General features: G+C 39.6%; 2 protein-coding genes and 1 long non-coding RNA gene across 4 annotated transcripts in view; 2 read left to right on the top strand and 1 right to left on the bottom strand.

Moving 5' to 3' along the window:
• The window catches only part of MSH6 (mutS homolog 6), a 37974-nt gene extending 35653 nt beyond the window's left edge, over positions 1 to 2321 (top strand). The window contains exons 7-10 of the mRNA XM_019516305.1: positions 511 to 600; positions 1208 to 1362; positions 1495 to 1694; positions 2150 to 2321. Of these exons, the coding sequence (XP_019371850.1) occupies positions 511 to 600; positions 1208 to 1362; positions 1495 to 1694; positions 2150 to 2231 (527 nt within the window). The 3' untranslated portion in view covers positions 2232 to 2321. The remainder of the gene's footprint in view (positions 1 to 510; positions 601 to 1207; positions 1363 to 1494; positions 1695 to 2149) is intronic.
• An 11-nt stretch (positions 2322 to 2332) lies between these two features.
• The window catches only part of FBXO11 (F-box protein 11), a 68319-nt gene continuing 46197 nt past the window's right edge, over positions 2333 to 24454 (bottom strand). For both annotated transcript variants that reach the window (XM_019516306.1, XM_019516307.1), the window contains exons 11-22: positions 13568 to 13785; positions 13063 to 13148; positions 12884 to 12978; positions 8710 to 8832; positions 8540 to 8625; positions 7887 to 7963; positions 7609 to 7752; positions 6539 to 6649; positions 5491 to 5598; positions 4010 to 4118; positions 3706 to 3804; positions 2333 to 3613 (exon numbers count right to left, since the gene is read on the bottom strand). In XM_019516306.1, the coding sequence (XP_019371851.1) occupies positions 3484 to 3613; positions 3706 to 3804; positions 4010 to 4118; positions 5491 to 5598; positions 6539 to 6649; positions 7609 to 7752; positions 7887 to 7963; positions 8540 to 8625; positions 8710 to 8832; positions 12884 to 12978; positions 13063 to 13148; positions 13568 to 13785 (1386 nt within the window). In that variant the 3' untranslated portion in view covers positions 2333 to 3483. The remainder of the gene's footprint in view (positions 3614 to 3705; positions 3805 to 4009; positions 4119 to 5490; positions 5599 to 6538; positions 6650 to 7608; positions 7753 to 7886; positions 7964 to 8539; positions 8626 to 8709; positions 8833 to 12883; positions 12979 to 13062; positions 13149 to 13567; positions 13786 to 24454) is intronic.
• LOC109296755 lies at positions 4130 to 5133 on the top strand. Its single transcript, XR_002097044.1, has 2 exons — positions 4130 to 4509; positions 4544 to 5133. It is a non-coding gene; the product is annotated as an uncharacterized LOC109296755 (long non-coding RNA).

The raw sequence follows: 24454 nt of genomic DNA, 5'->3' as shown, positions 1-24454 counted from the left end.
TTTTTTTTTTTACACTTTTTGCAGTATTCCCCCATGATTGCCCCCTGCCCCCCCCCCCAAAACCCCCCCCCCCAAAAACTATAGTCCTCCCCTAACAGTGAAGAATGATGGGGAAATTCTGAAAACCATAGGATGGAAAATATATTGTAAAACCACAATTACAACTCCTATTAGATTTACTAACATCTTGAAAGGCTGCTTTTAATTCCTTTATAAAAAATCAAAGAAGGGGGCAGATCCATCCTTTTCAGGAGGTAAGCCTGTTTCATGGATGTTGTTCAAATTGCACAGGCCAGGATGATTCTTAGAATTGCCAAGTTTTACTCAACTGCCCATTCCCCTTTTTAGGAAATAAGTACTTAACGGGTCAGCTTGTATCACAGCCCTTAGCTCTAAGAGCTGTAGATTTTGGTCACCTACTACAGTAGAAACTTCCAGCAAGCTGAAATATGTCCAGTTGTTTGCTTATTTTTATAGATACAAAATGTGTTGTGTGTTTTTTCCTTTCAGGAGAAAGCACCTTTTTTGTTGAGCTGAGCGAGACTTCCAGCATACTCCAGCATGCAACAGAGCATTCCCTTGTGCTTGTGGATGAACTAGGTATTTAAGCTATTCTGTATGCAGAAGCAAAGGCTCACTGCAAGGCTGAACATCCAAACTGCTGATACAGTATTTAAAAGGTGGCTTTACCACATGCTGCTAATAACCATACAGGCATTAAAATAGCTGGGTATCTCCTGAAAAATGACCACTGGCTCTAGGGGACCCAATAAACCACTATTAACTTGCTCTGCCTGAATTTCCCATACCAGCTAATTTGCATGATTCATTTGTACCATGCAGTAGCTAGAATGGGATAAAAACTGCTCTGAATTTAAAAGGGACTAGTAATTTTTAACTGGTCAATTTTTAATTGCTGTTGTCCTTTTATTCCCCTGCTATGTGTAGTTTTATCTTTCGCTGTTGTCTTCAAATGTTTATCTTCCCTGTTTCTGTGAAAGACTTACGCAAGCCAGGTGATGATGCACGGTAATAATAACTACATATTGCTGGATTGTCTTTACTGATCTAGTCTTGTGTAATAACCAGCCAGTAATTTGAGCTGGGGGTCCTTTAAAATGCAGTACTAAGGGATGAACTAACTCTGCTAAAGTAGTGTGTTTGTTTCTCTTTTCTAGTGAAGTACAGGCTTTTATTCCTCTTGCAGGTAGAGGCACAGCTACTTTTGATGGAACAGCAATAGCAAGTGCAGTTGTTAAAGAACTTGCAGAAAATATAAAGTGCCGCACATTGTTTTCGACACACTACCATTCGTTAGTAGAAGACCATTCACACAACGATGCTGTACGGCTAGGACACATGGTATGTACAAGCTGTTAAACTTAACATTTCTTGGAAGAAAAGAGGTTACCACCAAAAAAAACCCAACAGTTTTGAGAGGAAAAATGCTGTGTTATTAAAAAAAATAACTTAAATCAGTGAATTTCTTTTTAGGCATGTATGGTTGAAAATGAGAGTGAAGATCCAAGCCAGGAAACTATTACATTTCTGTATAAATTCACTAAGGGAGCTTGTCCTAAAAGCTATGGTTTTAATGCAGCAAGGCTTGCTAACATTCCAGAGGAAATTATTCAGAATGGTCACAGAAAAGCAAGAGACTTTGAGAAGATGACGCTTTCACTTAGGATGTTTAGGTAAGTTTTTTTTTTTCCTCTCCAGCTTCTCCATGACTTCATAGAGCAGATGCATGCTTAAAAGTTAACTCTTCTAGCACTAGTCAATATTCATTGGAGTCTTGGACCAGACTGATGTCGCTACAGTGCTGAACAGCAGGGGGCAGTGGTTCCTTTCAAGTTTCTTCCTGGCACCTCTTTGTTTCTTAATATAACTGTACTAAAGAAATACTTGTAATTTATTCACTAAGCCCTGGCAACGCTGTGGGCTCATGCCTTAAGAATAATATTAAAAACTGAAAAGAGTGGACAGAAAAAACAACAAGAGAGCTGGGTACTTTATGGTATCAAACACTTAAAGCTTCCTTAAGAAAAAAAAAGTGGTAGTTGCAAAGATTTGGTGACTAGAAACATATGTAGTCTTTTTTTCCCCACTTTAAGTGGAAAAAAAGTGTCATACTTTTCTTCTTTTTAAGGTACCTTTGCTTGATGGCAGAGGATGCAACAGGAGATAAAAGCACTGTTCAGAAACTGATGAGACTGATCAATCATCTTTAAGCTATTGCAACAAGTTTTATAGTGGCGGTTCTTAAAAAGGTGGTATGCAGACACTGTTATGATCTAATAAACTTTATTTTTTAAAAATGACCATTTTTCCATTTTCTTTCCTAGGAAATTAAACCCTTTTAATTCTTACCTACCCGCTACATAATGGTTATTGAATACTCCACAATATATTAAGTCTAGATGTTATGGTACATGCATACACTTTCAGGCTGTTGATTACCCACTGTCACCAATACACATAAATGGAAAAAAAGCTATGAAACTGTATAGGGCTGTATATATACTTGTCTCAGCTTCATTATAGCAGGAAATTGCTGTGATTTCCAGCAGTTAATGTAAGTAATGTCCAGACTGTTCAAAAAAAAACTATGAACAGAGTAAAATACAAGACTGTTTTGAGGAGACTTTCTAATGTGTACTTTAAAACATAGTAAAACTTTCATTCACAAAACTTAGTTACATGGGTACTTTGTTTTATAGTGCATTATATCCTAGGAAGTCTCATTAAAACACTCGCTTTTTGTTAGGGTGATTTGAGTACAGACTATTGCTGGGGCAGGGAAGGAAATTATTCTAACTTCGAGGATACCAGAAAAATTGCTGGATATAATTTAAGATTAGTGTTTTCTCTTTCATAGAAAGAACGTACATACTGGGACATGAGTACAGTTACAGCAAGTCTAGGTGTGCTAACAAAACAGGACACATTCAAGTACAATAAGATTTTTTGCTTGAAATTAAAAACAAACTACATGAGATTAAAGCATTAAAATCATATTTCTCAATCTGAATAAATGTTAAAAAAAATCAAAAGAAATGCAGAAGTGCTAGCTCACATTTTTACCATGTTACAAAAGCAATTGGTACCCATGTCCATAAAGGCAGCAACAAAGAATGCTGCTTGTCTACAGAATAGTACTACTGCAAATTGGACTGCGTTTCAATGCTACTTGTAAAAACACCAGCTTTTCAGAAGTTGGTATCTGTACAAAATTGCAGCTTATTTTCTTCACTTCTGTCCCTTCAAAGTCTTTGTTTACACAGTAATGCTAAAACGCCCAGTTCTGTTATCCTGAGTCAACATATTGCCACTTTCTTTTTGGTAGGTTGAGCTCCATAGTGTCAACACCTTACACATCCATTTAATACAGTCTTTCTGCAGAAATGGGCAAGTACAACTTCCTCCAAAAAAAAGTTTAACAGTTATGATATTAGAATGGCAGGACTTTCTTTCTGACAAGGTTCAGTTGTGCTGCAATGTATTTGATTCTATAGGTGGAGCAGAGTCATATAGTGTATCTGTATCATGTGTAGGCTCTCCAGCAAGTGTACAGGGATTAGACAGTGTTCCAGCACCACAGTCACAGAAAAACCTGTAAAGGAAAAGGAAAAGACAAGTGAAAGAACCAAACTAGCTTTATACTGGAAAGGCAAAGCTGCTCAGCCAACGTAATGCCACACCTACCTATCGTGTCTAATAAATTCTACATCATGTCCTTGATGGCACTTCTTAATGCAGTTTACACATATGGCATTACGGTCTGTGGTGTTACAGGTGTGACATCTGAAGTAAAAATACAAAACATCAGGTACTAGACAAAATGCCAACTGCTTTTTGGGGTAGCAACATAAATATGATAGACTATCAAGTACTAGAACTTGTCACTAGGTAACCATGTCATTTAAGCATACTAAAGGAATGTTACATGAGGAAGTAGTATCACTTCCCTTAGTTTTGTGCTTCACAAAACGTTTAGAAAACGTGTTACCTGTAGAAGTCATGCATTGGGTAGCTGGTGTAACTTGATATCTTGTATAAGCACTGGCCTCTACTGACAGCCTTTTCAATGGCATCTTGATTGTTCATTATTTTGTTATCTATTTACAACAAAAAACAAAAAACCTACTTAGTATCTCAAAGAAACCCATGCAGTAAAACACGGTGCCACCGAACAGGTGAGTGAGAACTCTGTGCCAAGAGTTCAAGCAGTAGGTCCCAAGTTCTAGTGCAAAATCTGATATGTGAAATAACTTACTCATCTTAGACTAACTGAGGATTTCAACTTGGCTGGGTTTTAATACCAAAATTGGAAAGGGCTACCAGTGAAATCCTACCTGAGTGACAAACACCCTCCCCCTCTACCCTCTGACTTAGAAGGCCACAATCTAGTTTTTTAGATTGCGGTTCCCTCCATTCTGCAGGCAAGTTTTTTTTTTTTTTTAACAGACCTTTTATAATGGTGTAAAAGGTCACTTAGCAGAACTGAGAGTAGGGCAGAGGTTTCAGTCACTTTGCCTCTGAGAATGCTTATATGGGTCATGCCTGGCTATCCTGTCAAGTAATTTATTAGAACACACTATCAACCTCAAACCAAGAATAGACTTCATGACCCCTGGGACCTCAATTCATCCCAAACTTGTATAAGCTAGGGACAGTTGTACTTCCAGATATTAAGTCTACTGCTGTCTTTTACCTGTAAGCCGGTTTTGATGTGGCTATGAGTCCCAGATAAAAACTGAAGAAAATTAGGGGGCCGAAACAGGACATGACAACTCTGGAGTCAACCTTCACTAGGAGCACTTCAAGTTCTTAAGTTAAAACTTTATGCAAAGCACATTAAATAAGTGGCATAACTGTTGATACAAGTTGTTCTTAATCCCCTCTTCCTCAAAAGGTGACTTCAAATATATATACTTACATTAAGTATTTTATGCATTAACATATAAAGCAAAAGTTTCTCAACCATACTGGCTGGACACTTGCTTTCAGCCATGTGATAAGACCTCCTATACCAGCATTTCCTTCATTGTCTTGTTTCCAAAAGACAAGTTTTGAGTAAATGAGTTTACTGACAAGTTGCTAATCAGCAAGGCTATTTTTTTCTTTTTGAAAAACCACCCAATAAAACACAACCAAAATTCTCTGGTTTACCTCCCCCCCGCCCCCACCCCAATCCACATTTTTCCATGATTAAAACAAAATACCATATCAATCCAAACAACATAGTGGCATTTTGTTTTAATCACAGAAAAATGTGGATGGGGGGGTAAACCAGAGAATTGGTTTTTTTTGTTTTTTAAAATCAGAAAACCAGGATCCCTGCCAAAGGAACTTGGATAGCAGTTTTCATATTTCCTTCAGGTGAAAGTTTGGGTAGAGTAACTTAAAATGCAGAACTGAACTAAAGACAGACAAGCTGGGCTAAAACTAAGCTTCAGCATATATGAACAAATATAAAAAGCCACATACCTTTCATTGTTACATTGACACCAGATGCTAGAAATAAGCCTCCAAACCGATTGTTGAAAATCTGATTGCCTTCCAACGTTGCAGTTGCATGATTTGTTATTTCAATACCTTTAATGGAAAGGGGGGGAGAAATCAGAAGGTTTAGTTGCTGTTCATTTTAGTTTCAGCAACTACTTTTACCAATTTGTACTTTCTATTATCAGTCAAGGAAAACACAATACTGGCAGAGCAACTAAGATCTAAAAATGACATTGTAACAAGTATAAGGCTAAGTATTTTCGCAGCATCCTTTCATGAAAAGATGAGGCTAGCATCCATATTTTCAGAGTAATCTAGTAATCAAACAGTTTCTTAGACAACAAGACAGCATCTTGGCTAATATTTTTGTAAGTGACAGATCCTGGGAAAAAAATTTTTTAATTCTAAGAAACATCTGAGCGCTTGTGGTCTGAACACAAGAAAGACATTTTAAAGAAAAGTATCAAGCTCTAAAAGCACTTGAATAATCTTAGTCTCAACCAACAATTGGCTTCCAAAGTGAGAGCTAGAACTGCTCTTGGCAACAACGAAACCCCCCACCCAAAACCCCTCTTCCCTTTCATCACACACAAGCATGACCTTTAAAAGGTTTTTCAGAAGAACTTCCTGTTTCTGAAAGAGAAGGTGAAAACTCAAGCCCGTATTTCCACTTTAAAGTGCAACAGAATTAAAATTATCAACTGTTATTAAGCAGTAGGTAACACTTGTATCTCAAGCTTTTTCATGCTTCATGCATCCCATGAAACAGAAACACATTTTAGTAAAAAGCAATTCCAAACACCTTGGATACAAGATCCTGAAATTTTCTTCTCTAAAACAGGATTACCAATAAATTGAAAATCAGCCCCTAGAAACAAAAATCTTCAACTTTTCACTTCTAAAATAAAATGCAAAATAACAAAGTGTGATATGTGGCAGGAAAGATGCATTATTTCCTGAAAGTATTAATTCCACAGAACAAAACCCTGTAAGCTCTAACACTTCAAAATTTGATCTAAGCAGTACAAACCTGCAGCAAATCCATCAAATATTCGATTTTTCCTTAACACAGGGTGACTATTGGTGCTGATAAGAACACCAGCTTGGGCATTTCTAAAGATATCATTCTCTTCAAGGAGACCTGCAAACAAAACCAACAACATACAACAGGTTTAAGGACAAAATGTCAGCCTGATTCCCTGTATTAGCTTGCTATAGGAAACCTTCTATTTAGGCCACCAATGGGGATTTCAAGAATGATGATCTCTGTCACAGTTATTCCCAATTAAATGCATCTAAAGATATAATATAACTAGGATAATCAATACAGTAAAGTGAAAATGTGAAGCCCTATGAGCCATTAGAACAAACTTCCAAGCTGCACCTCTAGAGGCATTATTTCCTATTTAAAATAAACCAAATCTTTCAATCTCCCTAGCACAGATTTCTTCTGTGTTCTGTTCCTGTCCTTCCTCTACAGCCAGCAGTTAGCACACGTTTGTAAGTGCTGCTTTACCACTGCAATGCAGCCACACTCAGAACTGCATTGCTTAAAATTAAGAGCTTAGCCATACTGAATGATTAACCATGCTATTTTTAAAAATCAGCATTATGAGACTACAACAGGGCAGAACTGGATTTTATAAAACTGAGGTACAGTTCTTCCAGAAGTGTGAGAATGAATTCTCCAAATCAGGGTTCTCCCCCCGCCCCCAAAAAATCTTTGAAACTGGGGAAAAACCAGAGGGAGAGAGAGAGAGAGAGAGAGAGATCCAACTCTGGTTTAACTATTAAATCAATTCCTTGTATTCTCTCAAATGAAAGATAACGAAACGTAAATCCTTGGAGAGAAGAAAGAAAAATATTGTTTTGGCAGCACATCCAGTTTTCCTGGATGAGGTCACATGGCTCCTTTGCCTACTATTGTGTAGTATTACAGATATAATGGAGACTAAAAAGCACCAGTATATTTTCAACAACCTATTATATCACAACTTCAGCACTAATCAGAGGCTCTTCAGGAGCAGATTAAAATAAACTATCTTAAACTAGATTATTATCCACTATTCTTAGTGTATCCTAATAAGGAAAGAATGCTACCTCTGCCCCCGTTAAATATACAGATGCCCCCATCTCGTCCATCATGGATTTTATTCCTTCTTAGCGTAGGATTACTGTCCGTTTTAATCCATACTCCAGCCATTGCATTATCAAAGATTTCATTGTCTTCTATAAATCCAAGCCCTATAAGCAGGGGGAAGGGAGGAAAAGAAGTCAAGCAAGATGGTTGTCTGAAAGGCATAACATTGCTGAATGTTATACATATTTAATTCATGTAAATACATATTTAATGCTAAATAAAAAAAGGTCAGACCTACCAGAATTATAAACAAGAATACCGCCATTCTGGCCTCCCCAGATTTTGTTGCGCCTAATTTTGGGGTTGCTTCCAGTTCTGTAGATAACCACAAGCAAAAGTGTTATTGAAGAATGGTTTACTGTTTCATAAGACTGAACACTTAAACTGACAGGGAGGGGGGAAAACAGACATTCCCCGCCCCCTTCATTTTACTTCCAGGCCTTTAGAAATGCTCTACTTTCTAGTCAAACAGATTTTAGACTCCATGCCATCAAGAGCTGCACATAGTAGAGGTTAAAGGGCAATAGCAGAGGTTAAAGGACAGTCCTACAGCATCTACTTCAAAAAAAATTCCTCCTTGATAGCGAAAACTAAGGCCAGTCAGATTTAAAGGAGCCCCATAAAGTAGGGCTCCTTATCAAAGTGATAAGGAGACACAAAGGGGATAATACAATGGAAATCACATGCCTGTTAGTAGTAATTTTTCAATGCCTTGGTGCTATTCTGCTCCAAACTGAGTGTTGCTATTATAAGGAGTCATCTGTATACATGGCATATAATATTTTCCCTGGGAACATTTTCCTGGTAAGCAGCCGTTGCTCGTATCACATGTTGCTGTGAATGGAGTCGACTATAACTTCTTTTTAGACATAAAATAAAAATGCATTTTACCTTATTTGAACCCCTGAGTACATGTGATTATAGATGTCATTGTCTTCCAACACTCCATGTCCATTGTCATAAAAATAAACACCAACCTGACACATTAAAAATAAGTTAGTTAAATTAAAAGCAAGGAAGAAATATGAACAAAGCATTTTACTGTGCAAAGTGAATCTCACCTGTTTGCCACTATGTATTCTATTTCTCCTCAACACTGGAGTACTTCCTGTTGTCACCCAAACTCCAGCCAAAGTATTACTATAAACTTCGTTTTCTTCGATCACACCTTGTCCTTTTTCATGCTAAATACAAGACAAACCAAGGATTAAATATAGCCAATTGCAAGCCCTGACCATTTGCCTCGTGTAAGAAAGAAGAAAGTCCCTTTAAGAAACTTCTATGAAGTGACCTAATTTCTAGGCAAAGTCTTAAATTACCTCATTCCTAATTTGGTTCTGCTCCTGGCACTGTACACTTCTAAATATTTTGCATAATACAATGCTAAGAGTTTTAGCACTACTACTTTAACTAACTAGAGGCAAGAATTTGTGGGTGGAATCTTTTGTTGGACCAAGCGCACAGCTGAGATTGACAAGCTTTTGTACAAAATGCCTTACTACTTGATGAACAACCATGTCTTGAATTCAAGAGCTTGTCTAACTTTATTCTTATTATACAGTAAGTCTGTTCACCAGAGCACCCCGAGGGATGACAAGATCGAACGGTCACGAACTCCGCCATGACCAATTCAGGCTGGGCATAGGAAGAATTTCTTTACTGTCTGAGCCCCCAGGGTTTGGAATAGACTGCCGCCAGAGGCGGTTCAAGGACCTACTCTGAACACCTTCAAGACACATTTGGATGTTTATCTTGCTGGGATCCTGTGATCCCTGCTGACTTCCTGCCTCTAGGGCAGCGGGCTGGACTCGATGATCCTTTGGGATCCCTTCCAGCCTAAATATCTATGAAGTCTATGAAATCTATGAAGTCCAATAAAAAAAAAATTACCCCCCCAAAAGCCTTGCCTTTCATAATTCCTGAACCATCATGGCTACAATTAACACTACCATGCTTTACTAACTGACATTTAAAGGATTTGTAGTGAAATCTGAAATCTGCTAGGTTTTGCTACAGAACCTATAGTTAGCACTGCACTACACAGTATATTAGTAAATCTCTGTCAAATACTATGCCCAGCAGCATCTACTTAGTATGTGGACACAACATATTTAACATGCTATACTGGACTTATATACAAGATGAGGTTCCCCTCCCCACAAACCAGCATGGAAAAAAAAATACCCCTCCATTTTATATCTGCATACCAGCAAACCTCTGTCATTAAATACACTGTCTATCACTAAGCTGCTGCTAGTCATAGAAACCAGTTATGAAGTTGACTGAATATAGTCTAATGTTGAGCATGCCCATAACACACAACCCATAAAATGGGCAAACACACGGATGTGAACCTACCGGAAAGCTAAGTCAGTGCAGCCCAAACTAATAAGATAGAGTGCCCATATTGTGCTCGCTCCCCCTAATCACCAACTCTTTTTCACGTCACAGTGAACCACTTCAAATACATTTCAGCTTCCTCTTCAGTCCCACACCTGAGCTGCACCTTTCTTTTCCATTTCCAATGACGTCTGTTCCTTCACCAACCTCAAATGTCCGGCAAACATCACCAAAATACTCTGAAGCTCTGCTGCCGCTCTCTCTCTCAGCCTGTCACATGTGATTACTGGGGCCCAGACTGCGCTGTACCTCATCTGCATACACATTATTGGAAGATCCCAGGACCTGCGACATGTACACCTGGATCCAGTCATGAGTGGGGTAATTAGCACATGGATCCTGTGTGTGTGCGTGTGTGTGTGTGTGTGTGTTGGGGGGGCGGCACAATTTGGAGGGCTCGCGTGCACACGCACACAGAGCAGGGCTGGGGTATGGGGTCACTATGGTTTGAAATGCTCAAGACTACTGGCACCCATCCCAATGAACTAAGTCAAGGGTGGGCAATTATTTCAGCTGGAGGGCCACTTAACAAGTTTTGCTAAGCTGTCAAGGGCTACACAAAAGCACAGTCTTTTAGAAGATGATATTTTAACAACTCATATAAAAAACAAGTCACACACTAAAAATCAAGCATCTATTAAAATATTTTATGTAAAATTATTTTATTTAAAGCATTTAACTTTCCAGCTACTCAAAAAAATGATAAAGCCAAAAATTTAGACATTTTTAGTATATAGAATCTAATTATTTGGGGTCATCTTGGATCCAAGAAAATACAGTAAATTGACTTTACCACATTCAAAACTGCAGTGAAGACATGGCATAGATCCCTACTTAATAGTTAATGTCTCATAGCTATAGTAATGCTACCTCAAAAAATGCAGACTGCTGCTGCAGATTAGTGGCAGAAGATGGCATTATATTGATCTGCAGTATCGGAGCACTGCCTTAGTTGGGAGGAAAAAATCAGAAAGCTGCAACTCTGCCTGTAAATTTCAGGCAGAGGGTGTCACTGCAATCTCCGAGGCAAAAAAAAGTCCTACAAGACAGGAAGCCCTGGTAAGAGCCATACTGGTCTTGGAACTGGCCTTCCTTGCTCCCCGCATCAAAGCTTGTCCCACCCTAATCCCACTCTGGGCTTTCTAAACTAGAAGCAAAATCTGACCCCCCTCCCCTTTCTAAAGACTTAACACACCACACCACTTTCAAGGAGTAAGGGAGTCAACACAGTGGCAAAATGAGCAAGATTAAAAGGAGCCACTGTGGAGCACACATCTGTCATGATTTCAGTACGGCCATACTGGTGAGACATGGTAAGCGTGTAAATCCAAATTTGAAAAAAATTCACGTACTACACAATGAGAAATATTTCTCATCTTCTCCATGCTTCCAAGCAAATCCACGGAGCAAGCCACACACAGCTCATAGACTTGTCTTTGTTAGACATGCATGCTGCACCTTTCTTGACACATCTAGCTGAAAATGTGCACAAGGCAGACAAAGGTACAGCATCATCTGCTGTTGAGAAAGACTAAGCAGTGCAAGTACCTGATGATGTATGACCGTTAGGAGTCTCAAGGTGACTAATTAAGTTAGTATCTGTTTTACTCCTTTGTCTTACAATGGCAGAAGTCTCATCGCTGTGATGTTCTGCCAGACAACCAACCAGCAAAACTAGAGAGCCTGAGTTACCAAATATCTTGACTCAATCTCAGTATGCAATGCAGCATCAATCCTAGCAGGTGCCTGGAGTAATGCCTACAAGAAACTATGGGACAGCTGCTCACTTAATGCCTAGTGGCAAGGTACAATATCAAACACACTGCAATGTGGGGTAATAAGCACCCAATATCCAAATGTTTCCACTCCTACTACATAATATAAAAGTGTTGTCTATCCCCATCATTGCATCTCTCTCTCATTCTGAGTCTACTGCAGCTGTTTTAGTGCATTTTTTGTTTACAATTAAAACCAGAATTACTCTTGGATCTTCAGCTGATATTGAACTGGCATATTCAGGTAATCAGGGGATTTGTGACACCCCAAACTTTGCTCTCCGCAAATATTTATTCATACGGTTTTTCAGTGGTTCAGTCTGACAGTTCTTTCAGTCGAGTTGCAACCAACTTACTATAAGAACCCTAAGTAAGAATAAAAGCCTTGTAGAAATAGGTGGTATTCTGCTAGCTACCTCTTTTTGAATGAGATATGCAGTAAATCAGTTCCTCAAATTTAAAATAAATATTTTAGCTACCTTTATGAAGTCTTCCCCTATTAAACATTAAAACAAGCTTCACTGTAATTTGGTCGCCTTTTCTGTATAATGTAAGAAACTTTCAGTGTGAATAAATGCATTATTTTCTTATATGCTGAGAATTATTGAATTCTTCTAGTTCAGTGATTCTCAACCTTTTTTGTACCAGGACCCATTTGTAAATATCAATGGCCAGTCCTGACCCAGAGCCCCTTACTCCCAACCCCTGCTGCCCCCAGGCACCAGCCCCCCAGCATGTGGGGCAAGGGATGGTTGTGTGGGGTAAAGGAGGCCCCCCAAGCAACCCCTTGCAGGCTGGAGTTCTGACAGCCTGCAAGAGAAAAGCTGGTTTTCCATGTTTTTCTCCTTTCAAAGGAGAATCCATGTTTTTAAAGTTCATTGACCCATTTTTAAAAGTTCGTTTGTAACCATTTCATAAATTCCTGTGATCCACATTTGCGTTGTGACCCAAAGATTGAGAAATGCTGTTCTATTTCATAAATGTTTAGATGAGTATATATAACACATTATCCTTTTCATCAAGTTACTTTGCATGATTAATACATGTATATATTACTCACCACATAAATTCCACCATGTTGACCATCATGAATTTTGTTGTGCCGAACAATGGGACAGCTGTTGGTTCGAATCTGTATTCCTGCTAATGCATTACCTGGTAAAAAAAAGAAAATGCCTGTAAGTTAAGAATCTGACCCACAAAATAAAAGCACAAGATTTAGTGAGTTTAAATATTTACCATAAATATCATTTCCTTCAATAAGGCCTCGTCCATCACCAAAGATATAAACTCCACCTTGATTTCCATTAAAAATTGCATTTCCCCTAAAAGAAACAAAACCATTTATGTTACAAAACTATTAAGAAAGTTGCAGTACACCTTGTAATCTAAATATGTTATATTCTAGGTTTCAAACCTAAATGTTGCATAACTACACATTGTCTATATACTGTCAATGCACAGTTATATAACATTAGGGCTTGAAACATAAGAGAGAATTTGGTAGCTCTTTAAACAAAACAACTAACTACATCCTAAAATGTATGCATTCAAATAAAATACACAAGTTAATAGCACATTGAAACAACCATTTCTTTTGTACATATGCAGAAAAGTTAATTTTCTTCTGAACAAACATGAGATTACAGATTTTCCTTCCCCCTCCAGACCCTTTTCAAAAACAAATTTAGACACACAGAGCCATTTCTTTCCAAAAAAAGAAAAAATTCAAAGACAAAGAGACCTTATTGTTGGATCACTGTTGGAGGTAATCCAGACACCTGCAAAGTTGTTTGCATAGATTTTATTTTCTATGAACTGTCCTCTTCCTTTTTCATGAACATAGATTCCTCCAGTCTGACCATGATGGATTTCGCAACGAACTACAGTAGGGTTGGCATAAGCTTTGACCTCAAAGCCTGCTATCCTGTTCCTATGTATGTTGCAGCTTTCAAAATAACCCTAAAACACAAAAATAACAGAAATCCTTACAAACAATTTTTAATGCAAGTCAAGAGACCTTAGCCATAAAATGCCTCCTCCTCCACTTGGCAATTTAAAAAGGAAACATAAAAAGGCAATGTTCATAGACAGTACTAGTACTTCTCTTTAGAGAGTTACATAGTTCCTCATCATCAAGGCATAAGAGTTTCTCAGATAATGATGAAGGTTGAACATAAAAAATGATGGAGAACAATTAAACAAGATTGTACTGCTATTTATTACCATCCACAACAATTTGTTGCAGCTGCTCCATAATGCAATGTTGCATATTTGGAATTTTCTTATATCAATTGTGCTCAAGTTTGGTTTAAAATGCACCAAAATTACTCTTTTTAAGAATCTGCATTTTGTTATTTTGAATGCTGTACAATTTGACAAAAATACTGGGAGATTTTATAGTGCATGCTAAGAAATCCAAATCCATTGCAAAATCAAAATAAGAATTACCAGCCTGGTTTAGATGTTAATCCTAAGAAGCAAGTAACTTTTTAAAGACATCAACGCGAGTAAAGGCAGTCATGGATAAGTCTTTCCAAAATTGCATCAATGATGCAACTGATAATGCTCTTACAGAACCTCAAGTCAATGGCAGGTAGGCACCAAACTCTTGGATATTTAAAGACAAAAAATAAAATTAAATGCACTTTTAATGAGAAGATTCCTCACTGAAAACAATTCAATTCCAAACACATGTATTCATGTTGTATTTTCACCTTTCTCTTTGCTGCTAGTGAACTGCAAACCAACAGGATCTGGTTCTTCAGCTTTATCCCCTAAAGTCATATTCCTATTTGTGATTATTAATAATTTTTGTGGTGTCAAACTGATTATTATTACTGCAGATAGCAGAAGTGGAGGGGGGGAAACCAGATTGAAGAAAAAGATCTTTTAAAACTGAAGGAAAGATTAATTGCCATGTAGATAGAGAGGGATAAAGAAAAAAAAAAAAAACCACCACCAGATCTTAAATACTTTTCAAAAGATTCTCCACGAGGTGTCAGCATATCTTAAAATGAAACTCAAACAGAATGTTAACTAGAACCAATTCAAGGGGAGCAGGCAATTTAAATTACTTTAAAAAAATCCTCAAAAACCTCTCATTCTAGGAATAGCAGCAATTTTAAAAAGAATCTTAAATAGCACCAGCAAAGGTAAAGCATATCTATTCCCATCTGTCCCAGTGCCATTTTCCATTTACTAGTTTTTTTAATGCATTTTATGGGAAAGAGTACTTTAATCACTCATCCACTTATTTTTTGTTTTAGATGGGATTTTAAGAGCCTTCCATAATTGATAAGCTGTCTTGATTTTGTTGAAGCAAAACAGAATAAACATCTCCCCCCCCTGCAACTTTCAAAATTTACAGCAATAAAAAGGTAAATTCTGAAAAGTTTAACTGACACCATCCCTAAATGTGAAAGTCCAGCATATATTTCAAGAGTGACTTTGGAAGTTTAATTTGAAACAGAAAAAGGCCTCACTCACTTCAAGCAATGGATATTTAGCAGTTCCCGAGAATCTAAACTTGGAAATCTAAGGCACATAGAATTACTAGCAATTTTCAAGACTCTTGGCCAATATCTTCCCTGCTGTCACTATAACTAGAACAAAAGGTCAACCAGAGTAGGTCTAACAACTTATTTATAAAAATCACTGTTTCATTAGATACCATTTTTTTAGATTAGGGGATGATGTACAAGAATTTAGTTAAAAACAAATGTTTAACTTGATTTTAAATCCAAGATAAAGTGCATTGGCTTAAACTGATGACCCCCAAAGACCCTCATGTGAAATATCTGGCTGACACGCCTGTTCGGTAGGGCTGTGCGAAGCTTCAGCTGCCAATTCGATTCGGCCCGATTCTACGGCTGAACCTCCGAATCGAATCAGGAGACCCTTTAATCTCTCCAAATCAAATCGGAACCCTCTGAATAGCTTCGGATTCGATAATTCGGACATAAACACAGCGTTAAATGTTTTTTCTACATACCTCAAGGTACGAGGTGGCTTGTGAATGCCAAGATGCTGGGTGGATGGAGCATCCCACAGCAGCATGGGGAGGTCCCCAGCACACTTGGCAGCAGACCCAGAAGTGGACCAGAAGCACTTTTGGCCCACTTCTGGGTCCACTGCATAGCATGGGGGACCTGCCCCCCAGCTCAGCTACTGGTACCTCCTGGGTCTGGGGGGCATCAGGGATCCCCCTGCAGCTGATCGAATATGGCCCGTTTCATACACCCCTATTGTTCAGTATGTTATGGCAGTTTATTTCGTAATTATTTCAATCAAATCTCCCTGAGGTCTGAACTCATGCTTTAAAAAAAAAAAAAAGTTTGCTTTACAGATTAATCATTCACTGTCCTCTTAGGCACAATGTTCTAAGAGAGGTAGATTTAGCATGGCTGGTGACAGAACAACCTCAACTGCCAGAAGTTTTCTTACTGATTTAAATCAGGTTATTCTGCAACCCTCTCAACCTGTTAGTAGAGCAGTAGCTGCTTCTGATGAAATAAAGGTTTCTAAAATGAGTTTCTGAAACCTTGACTCCCACTTAAAAATTTATTAGAGAATTTAAGTTATGTTTTATCTATTTTTATCTAGATCATTTAAGTACTCCATTACTTGTGGAAAATACTCCATTATTTTTGGAAAAGTTACAAATGAAAACATTATTTTATCAGTTAAAATAAATTATTTCAGTTCTTTAAGAAAGTGAGCACCTTATGTTACTTTATTGCCACAGCTGGCTTCAGCTCAGGCATTGCGTACCTATAACAAACTGAATTCAGAGCACGTCATTTTTTGTTTTTTTACCTTACAATAAGTGGTGATATTTTCCCGTTATTCTTCAATAATTGAAAGTTTCTTTTACAAAGAAGGCTAAGGAATAATAATTTCCTTCATAGACATTTTACAAAAAAAAAGTGTTTTTTCAACAATCTGCTAGTCCCTGGTCCTAATAGGACTGAAGTCACAAGATGTGCTTAAAAGAGGGCTGCTGTACCTGTTCCATACTGTCCACAGTGGACTGCTCCCTCTCTACTTGAGCACAGATCATCACGTCTGGCAAAGTAAATTATTTTCAGTCAGAGTGAAGCTAACAGGTCCAAATAAATACAGCTTGCTTTTTTCAAGGTTGGATAAGACAAGAGAGTGCAAAAAGGGCTGCATACTCATTTTAAGGAGCAGCATGGGACAAGTGATGGAAGCAGAATTTGCTTTGGGAAGAGAAAGACCCCAAACTATTTACTTCTTTTGACTTCCTTTGACTTTGAAAGATCAGAATAACTGTACACATGAGAAGCAGCAGCAATCTTCTTCAGGGCTGTGCATCCCCTTCCTCTACTTATTTTGGGCACCAGCCACTGATTTATAAAGCTTTTCTTCTAGAGCAGCATCTCTCAACCTTTTTTGTACCAGGATCCGTCTGTAAACACTGATGGCCAGTCCTATCCCAGTAAATAATTTAAGTAGGAAACAGCCCCCTGGTCTTCCTGGTGCCCCTCACTCCCAAACCATAGTCCACCACCCCACCAGCCCTGCTGGTGCCCCTCCTTCCTGAGCCACTGCCCCGTACCCGCAGCACATGCCCCCCATATTTGTGCACCCACAGCAGGCATAGGGCTGCAGCCTGGTTGGACTGGTATGGGCGGGACTTGGCACAGGAAGACAGAACGGAGTGGCAAGACTCATTGCTGTCACTGCCGCTGGAATGCCGCCCCACCAGCCACACCATCAGCAGCACAAGGAGTAACAGGTAGGGAGGGAAAAGGAGAAGGGGCTGCGCACTGCCTTCACCTTCTCCCACTGTCAGCCACTTGCCGGCTGGCCTGCAAACGTACCCCTCTGTCATGGCCCAACTGCTGCGGCCACTCCCCTCAGGCCATGGCTTTACCCTGGAGGAGATGGGGTGGTGGGCAGCATCGCCTGTGATCCCCCTGCCCCACTGACACTGCATCTATGCCCCCCTGCCCAACCACAGACTTGCCTGTGGGGAGCTGTAGGAGCTGCTCTCCACACTGCCTGGCTGCCACGTGCATGTATGCACATGCATGCTGCACCCCCTAGCTGATCACCTTCCTCCCACTCCCCCCAGTCCCAAACAGCCCTTTGGAGCCTGGAACTCTGCCAGCCTGCAAGGGGAAACCCATAGTTTCCCACATTTCTCTCCTTCAAAGGCGAATCCATTTTTAAAGTTTATTGATCTATTTTTTTTAAGTTTGTTTGTAACTCATATGTTCTTGTGACCCACGGATTGAGAAATGCTGTTCTAGTGCAAGCTAAGATGTAAAATACTGCCCCTTAGGCCTACAATTAGACAATTACTTTACCTACCAAAGATACGTCTCTATTTTTAGACTGCTTTTTAAAAGTCAGAATTGTTGATGCTATGTTAATACATTCAGTTTGTACTTCAAAGCTGATTTTAATGGTTGTTCTCTTGTTTCAACAGAACAGGGTACAGATTGTTTACAAGTCTATTTAATCACCCAACTGAAAAAAAAAATGAAACTTAAATGCAACATATTACATCAAGGTTGTCAAAGTTGCCTCATGCCCCAGGCCAGATCCAGACTCTAGAGCTCTTTGTGGGCTGGATCCAGTCTGGGGACAACATCAAGACACAGAAGAAAAAAAAAACCCACAAACTGCCCATATAATATGGCAGACTATTAGAGAGTCTCTGGATCATTAGATACAGAATCTGCTTCCCAAAGTTTGACAATCCTTCCAATTTAGTGCAAGTGTCAAGATTTTAAGTCAAAGGGGTTACGTTCAATTGGAAGAGTCTGTAGACCAGGGGTGGGCAAAATGTAGCCCGCCAGGCCATTCTATCCGGCCCACAGGGCCTCTAAACAATTTAGAAAATTAATACTTATCTGCCCCAGCTGCCTGTCACATGGCCTTTGATGGCTTGCCAAAACTCAGTAAGTATCCCTCCACCCAAAATAACTGCCCACCTCTGCTGTAGACCCAATTTTACAGATCAAATTTTCACTTGCTGTACAAGTGGCAGCTCAGATGAAGTTCTGATTATGCTATTTATAACATCATAAATATATTTTTTCTAGTTGTTTTTAAATTTAAACTCCCTGGTTTATTTTTAATATTTAAAAAAGAACTGCTAAGTAACTCAGCGTAGCATGGGCCTTAAAATACTGTTCTTTCTAGGTAGATCAAGACATACAGAACATTTATCAGGGCAGTGCTACTACATTATGGGAGGATGGGAAGGAAAGCAGATTGACTTTCTTTTACTAAAGATTTGAATTTAGATAATTATGTTAACTTATTCTGCTAGTTTTTGTTGCTTTCATACAGAGTGACTAAATATATGGTTTATGGCAGGTGCCTGTCAGCTTGCGTCCAATACAGGACACTGAAGACTGAGGATGTGCTGCTTTTTTAAATGCCAGCTCATTAACTCCTTGGCTCCAATAGCCTGCAAGGCTTCAAGTCTTGGAAAAGTGCCACTAAGAACAAGCGGTTAGTTTCCTCAACTATTGAAATATAGTAGATAGGGCAAGAAGAAATCTGAAAAACAAAAGCACCATGGAATCTTCTGTAGCTAGCACTTGGCCACAGAAATTCAGCCCAACTCATGAGAAGAGTATGTGCAGGCTATGAATTCAGGATGGAATCTCCAGATTTTAAAAGAGAAGGATAAGGATCTTCGAGGACCCCCTGGTGCTCTGGTGAAATGCCCGAAGACTGGAAGAAGGCCAATGTGGTGCCTATCTTCAAGAAAGGGAGGAGAGTAGATCCAGCAAACTACAGGCCCATCAGCCTGATCTCTATCCTGGGGAAGGTCTTAGAAAAGATTATCAAAGAGGCCATCCTTAGCAGACTAGCTGACAGCAAAATCCTGAGGGATACCCAACACGGGTTTGCTGCAGGTAGGTCTTGCTTGACCAATCTCATTTCCTTTTACAACCAGGTGACCTATCACCTGGACAAGGAGGAAGAGATTGATGTCATATATCTTGACTTCAAAAAAGCCTTCGATCTGGTATCCCATCACCTCGTGGCAAAACTGGCTAACTGCGCCCTCGACCTCACCACGACCTGTTGGTGCGGGAACTGGCTCTGCGCGAGGACCCAGAGGGTAGTGGTTGACAGAAGTCAATTATCATGGTATGTGGTGACCAGTGGGGTCCCCTCAAGGCTCTGTCCTAGGGCCTATACTTTTTAACATCTTCATCAATGACATAGATATTAGTGTCGGAAGTGGGCTGGCCAAGTTCTCTGACAACACCAAACTCTGAGGTAAAGCATCCACACTTGAGGGCAGGGGGGTGATTCAGGCAGATCTTGACAGGCTCATGAAATGGGCAGATGAGAACCTGATGGTGTTCAACACCGAAAAATGCAAGGTTCTCCGCCTTGGCAGGAAAAACCTGCAGCATACTTATAGGCTCGGCAGTGCTACGCTAGTTAGCTCTACAGATAAAAAGGGACTTGGGGGTCATAACTGACCACAAGATGAACATGAGCCTTCAATGTGATCCTTTGGCTAGTAAAGCAAGCAAAACGCTGGCTTGCATCTACAGATGCTTCTCAAGCAAATCCTGGGACATCCTGGGAATCTCCTATTGCACTCAACCTTGGTGAGGCTGCAGCTGGAGTACTGCGTCCAGTTTTGGGCTCCATAAGTCAAAAGGGATGTGGAGAAGCTTGAGAGAGTCCCGAGGAGAGCCACAAGCATGATCAGAGGTCAGGAAAACAGGCCTTATGATGAGAGACTGAGAGCCACGGGGCTCTTCAGACTAGAAAAGTACAGGCTCAGGGGCGATCTGGTGGCCACCTATAAGTTTATCAGGGTGTTCACCAGGATCTGGGGGAACGTTTGTTCACCAGAGCGCCCCAAGGCACAACAAGAACGAATGGTCACAAGCTCCACTGCGACAGATTCAGGCTGGACATAAGGAAGAACTTCTTTACTGTCTGAGCACCCAAGGTTTAGAATAGACTACCGCCAGAGATGGTTCAAGCACCCATTTTGAATGCCTTCAAGACACATTTGGATGTTTATTTAATCTTGCTGGGATCCTATGACCCCCAGCTGATTTCCTGCCCCAGGGGCAGGGGGCTGGGCTCAATCCTCCGGGGTCCCTTTCTAGCCCTAATGTCTATGAAAAAGTAATATAAAATGAGAGAAAAAATAAAGAGGAAGGCCACAAAGAAAACTCGTTTCCTTTTATTTGTTCTTAGACAAGCTAAAGTAGTCGAATGCAAAGCAATGAGGAGTTACCAAAAAGAGATTTGTAATTTGCTCAGTTGATCTCATCTCAGCAAAAGCATAACCAGCACAAAAGAGAACAAAGGGAATACTGTTAGCCAAAAAGACCCCTCAAGAGGCAAGAAGTGTTCTTACAAAGACTTTTATGCTTCAGAAATACCACAGTACTAGAACTGGGACACTTATGTTTGGTAGATGCTGTAATTCAACCCATTTTTCTTTTCTGTTTATAGAAAGTAGCTACATGGTTCAATTGTCTTTCAAACAGGGCCAGGATTTTCTTAATGCAAGTTCATAATAGTTCACCATTATGAGTATCCTTATAAAACTTCCAAACCTTGTCACACCTCTGAAGGCACATAAAAAGACTGGACAATTATTACTGATTTTTAAGACAACTGTTCAGGATGTTCAGAAGCAGCGGAGGCTGCTGTGGGTCCATCTCTGGCCCCTACCCAGGCTCGGAGTCAGAGCCACAGCAGCTGCCCGCTCTTCCCTCCACTTCATCTGTGAATATAAGACAAGGGGCTACTCTCTCTCCCTCCCCCCATGCTGACTGGACAGAAAAAACCTTGCATTATATTAAAGTAAATGCAGTATTACAAGAACTGTTTTTTCTAGCAAGTTCACTTACAGGTAAAGTGGCTTACAATGAAATGATGCCATGCAGGCTGCAAACAGGCAAACAATAGCATGGCATCATTTCATGGAATTTTGAACAGATTGTACTTGTATCCATATCAATTCTGAAGCCCAGCAATTTCCATTTTAATATCAATCTTATTAGGTCTGAGCAGCAGTGGTAGTCAACAAGTAGTAACAAGAAAATACTAGGACTTGCACAATTGACCTTGGAGAGATCTCTTTTTAGTTCCAAAAGTGAGTTAAGATGTGCTATTTTTTTCCAGCTTAACCAAGATACCGTACTGCTTTATTGAATGCCACTGTAACTTCATCCTCTAGATTAGTGTCTGCTCTTTTTTATTCCACGTAAAAAAGATAAACTCTGTTCACAAACCAAGGGAAGTTCTTTAAGTCCTATTATATTATGGGTGGAGTGTGGTAAACCCATTCGGATGAAAGTACGCACAACACAACCCTTTTGAGTTTTTTCCCCCTTGATCTTCAAAGACCTGTATTTTCTACTTTCACCCAGACGCATGAAAATACTATAAAAACTTCAGCTCTCCAATCTAATTATTAGACAACTAGTGAAATGAGCATTAAAAACTTTGATGTTCATCTAAACTTTGCACGTCAAAAGAATTTTCTTCTAAAAGTAAGGTAGAAATTATTAAGATACAACAAGCACATTCAATACATTTCTCCAGGAGAATTCAGACCGTCAAAAGATGAACGGAGGTTCAAATCAATGAGGGACTGCAGTGCTCCTGAAGCTAGAAATATTTTCGCCAATGTCAGGTAGAGATTTAGTTTAATGAAAACTGTTAGCAATGAATGGTTACTGGAATTCCCCCCACCCCCGAACCAGTTTTAACATCATTTTAGCCAAAATAGAATTTAGTAACACCCCCTAGCACAGACACACCTAGAGAAATTAAACTCTTCAGCTGGCTAAAGTGATTTTGCACTGTTTAGGTTTACTTTACGTACAGTGATTTTAAAACTTTTCAGGAGATTCACACTAGAATAATACAAGGGCAATCTCTGCTGGTGTATGTTTGGTGTTCCCTATACTTACCATGCAAAGAAGAGCATGTTACAGACACATAGCAGAACCAACTCCCACTTGATCTTCCACCAACAAAGGACTTTCTGCCAGCAACATAAATGAAAATAATAGGACACTCCCTTTCACTGGAGCCAGACAGGTCTAAATCAGGGAGCTACAACTTGTTTCCAAAATTCTCCTTCCTCTACTCAAAATGAAACTTTGATATATAGTGTAGAAATTAAGCCTTGTAACAGTCTGTGTACAGCTGATGAAAAAGTTCTCTATTTATAAATAACATTGGTAGACAAAATTCAAAGTCTCTAGATACCTTTTTGTGGTGTGCATTAAGGCCAAATAAAACTAATATAGCATTCAACAAAAGAACAAGTGTAGCCCACTTATGTTACATAAGAGAAAAACCTAATAATCCCTTTAGGCCAAAATTTGAATATTCAAAGGCTAAATATCTCCTTTTCCCCTCCACCCATGATACTAGCAGTATGCATTCGCTTTTGCTTAAAGCTTGTTATATCTTAAATTAACTACTAATTAGTTTTGTACTCCGCACTTGTTAAAAAAACAAATTATATTACCAAGAGTTGGCTAACAATGTTTTAGTGCACAATACCTCTGTTTTAATTATTACAGAACTACTCAGCACACAAAATTAGCTTAAAAAAAAAAAAAAAAAAAAAAAAAAAAAAAAAAAAAAAAAAAAAAAACTAATTCTGAATTTCAGTAGATGAAGCCCAGTAATCAAGTATTTTGACTGATAAACACATGGTTTAGATGTCAATAATGGGGACATGAACATTTGAATTACTGAGTAGTAAATCTGATAATTTAAAAAAATGGTCTTATATTGCATGAAGAGATTTTTGAAGACACATTAGGCCAGGGCCTCATGGGACAAAAGTACAGAAAAAAAGAATGTAGATTGATACAAAAGGGATAGCAAGATTAGATATAACTTATTTATTTAAAAATATTGAAGACAAGTCTACCTGCTCCCCTTTCAGACCTAGCTCGACACATTTAACCACAGCCAACAAGTATAGAAAGGAATGCCAGGGGACAGGACTTGGAACAAACACATATAGTTTCACAGTTTGTAGGGTCGGAAGGGACCTGAGCAGATCATCAAGTCCGACCCCCTGCCATGGCAGGAAAGAGTACTGGGGTCAAACGACCCCAGCAAGGTGTTCATCTAGCCTCCTCCTAAAGACCCCCAGGGTAGAAGCCTGCACCACTTCTCTTGGAAGTTGGTTCCAGATCTTAGCCGCCCTGACTGTAAAGTAGCACCTCCTGATATCTAGCCTAAATCTATCCTCTGCCAGCTTGTGACCGTTATTTGTCACTCCCGGGAGTGCCCGGGGAAACAGGGACTCCTCCAATGCCTGCTGGTCCCCGCTGATTAGTTTGTAAATGGCCACTAGATCCCCCCTCAGACTTCACTTGGGGAGGCTGAACAGGTTCAGGTCCTGTAGCCTCTCCTTGTAGGGCCTGCCCTGCTGAACCCTGACCATGCGAGTGGCCCTCCTCTGGACCCTCTCCATGTTGTCCACATCCCTCCTGAAGTGCGGCACCCAGAACTGGACGCAGTACTCCAACTGCAGCCTGACCAGTGCCGCGTAGAGGGGAAGGATCACCTCCTTGGACCTGCTTGAGATGCATCTGTGGATGCATGACAAGGTGCGGTTGGCCTTCCTGAC

This window comes from Gavialis gangeticus, unplaced genomic scaffold (assembly GCF_001723915.1).
Source record: "Gavialis gangeticus isolate Ggan-Ray unplaced genomic scaffold, GavGan_comp1, whole genome shotgun sequence".
NCBI classification, from domain to species: domain Eukaryota; kingdom Metazoa; phylum Chordata; order Crocodylia; family Gavialidae; genus Gavialis; species Gavialis gangeticus.
Note: the sequence above shows the minus strand (reverse complement) of the source record. Positions and strands in the feature narration are given on the sequence as shown.